The sequence below is a fragment of the Pygoscelis adeliae genome, unplaced genomic scaffold (assembly GCF_000699105.1).
Source record: "Pygoscelis adeliae isolate BGI_AS28 unplaced genomic scaffold, ASM69910v1 Scaffold436, whole genome shotgun sequence".
Classification (NCBI taxonomy): domain Eukaryota; kingdom Metazoa; phylum Chordata; class Aves; order Sphenisciformes; family Spheniscidae; genus Pygoscelis; species Pygoscelis adeliae.
In genome coordinates, this window is record NW_008825051.1 from 1306494 (window position 1) to 1308634 (window position 2141).

General features: G+C 46.9%; 1 protein-coding gene across 1 annotated transcript in view; it reads left to right on the forward strand.

Moving 5' to 3' along the window:
• Positions 1-2141, forward strand: part of PRPF4 (pre-mRNA processing factor 4) — a 12671-nt gene that overhangs the window by 7086 nt on the left and 3444 nt on the right. The window contains exons 9-11 of the mRNA XM_009326388.1: positions 759-853; positions 1170-1228; positions 1869-1992. Coding sequence (XP_009324663.1) covers positions 759-853; positions 1170-1228; positions 1869-1992 — 278 coding nt within the window. The remainder of the gene's footprint in view (positions 1-758; positions 854-1169; positions 1229-1868; positions 1993-2141) is intronic.

Sequence of the window (2141 nt, forward strand, 5' to 3'; positions counted from 1 at the left end):
GAGAGATGTACTTTAGTTGTCCCCTTGCGTGGCAGAGGGATGAAGAGACATCCCTGCGTTGCCTTGCCACTAGCCTGTGAAGCTAAAGGAATTTATTCCTGGCTTTGTCGCAGGTTTAGCTGGCTAGGAAGGGGCTGCTCACTTTCCTCTTCCTGTACAGTGGTCACTAGTGCTTAAAACCAAGGGAAATAATAACTAACACAGTAATGCAAAACATGTTTTAGGTGACTCTGAGATGCCCTTTTCGAGCATGTTAAGTCAGATTCCCAGCTTAACCGAACAGAATGGCTCAAGCACACAGTGTGCTGCCACTCTAATCCTATTTACACCCAGAGGCTTTAGCTGCCAGAGGATTTGCTTCTCCCCTGAGTGCACCACACTGCTTGCCCTAGTCTTTCTGGTCGTATTCATTGGATGAGTTGTAGAAAGAGGCCAAAACTACAGTAAGTTCTCTGTCAAAACCGTAGCCGCAAAGCAGGCCTGCGGGGTTATCAGTGGCAAGTACCATGGGTGGTGTGTTGAGAGCTAAACTGTGCCCCGGGGCCGTGCTAGCTTACAGCGGTCAGGCTGGCTCTCGGTGGCCCTCCTGCTTGGAGCTGGAGTGGCTCCGAGGTAGCTCCTCCCTTTGAAAGTGACTTTCCAAAGGCCTCTGCCTCCTCCTGCGTACATTTGCCTCCTTCACCTCAGTCTTTGGCCGGGGCTTTCCCTAAGTCGTTTGTACTTGACTCATTTATTGTTTTCTTTGTATTCCGTTACAGTCCTTGAATAACTTCTGTAGTCAGATTGGAGATGATCGCCCACTGTCCTACTGCCACTTCAGCCCCAATTCCAAACTCCTCGCTACGGCCTGTTGGTAAGTTTTCTTTTACAGCACTTGCTTTAGGGGCCAGGGGGGCACAGCAGGAGTGACGGAGGGGGATGTTGTTGGAGGCCTATGAATCATGGGAGTTCAGAAATGCTTTTTCTTTGTACTCTGAACTCTCTCTTCACCCCGTTTTAGAGCTTTGCGGGGATTTCAGTCTGATTCCGTTAGTCCCTATGGCTGGTTGCCCAAAGTGTATTAGTATTTTATCCATTGCAGAACCCCCCAGGGTGGTTTTGAAGCTCTGTGTTTGATCTCTTCTTCGACGTTCCTGTCTACTCTGATCTCTGTTTCTTGTCTTCAACAGGAGCGGATTGTGCAAGCTCTGGTCCGTGCCTGACTGCAACCTTGTTCACACCTTACGAGGTAAGAGGAACTTTCACTGAGACTCTTTGCTTAGTTCTTCTGTTCCTCTCCGGGTTGAGTTCCCATATCTGAATTACTTTGTGATTAAAAATGTAGTGTTCTTTGGGCAGATTTTACTCTGAGAGCAGTGCTCAGGCTTGCGGAGCATGGGCATGTGTCTCATAATCAAGAGGAAGTCCTGGCCTTTCTCTTAGAGCCAAGAGCTGAGTTTGTTGTTTCTGTTTCTGAATGATGTTCTTGTTTTCTTTCAAAACCTGGTTTGAGATATTTTGAGCCCAGTATTAGCGTTTTTGGCCAGGCCACTTAAGAGCAGTGAGGTTCTTTGGACAGTGGTCACAACTTTGACTAAATACAAATGTGAGGACAAATCTCGTGATCATATGTTGAATTTTCATTGCATTTTGAGGGTTACAAACCTTGGTGTTTGATACTCTTCAGTGGCTGCTACTGGAGTTGCAGTTTAGCTGTTTGCAGGACAGCTGTGTCTGGTAGTTACGGTGCAACTTCACCCGACATGGCAGGACACAGTGGAAGTGTTCACTGGTACCTGACTAATTAGTAACAAAGAAACGCTGTTTTTCTGAAGAACTGGCCAAGATCATGTGGCAGATTATGAATTGTGATTTTCCTTTCTCCTAAGGACATAACACCAACGTAGGAGCAATAGTCTTCCATCCCAAAGCCACGGTCTCCCTAGACAAGAAAGACGTTAACCTGGCCTCGTGTGCGGCTGATGGGTCTGTCAAACTCTGGAGCCTTGAAAGGTCAGAATGATACCAGACATGCACAGCTGCAGCATTGTTGTTTTGGGGTGTATGTTGTGTTATTAAACATCGGACATTTACCATCCTCCTGCAAATATAACCTTTTCTTGTAGTTATACCAGTGCAATTCCTGGCCTCAGTATGTGCCA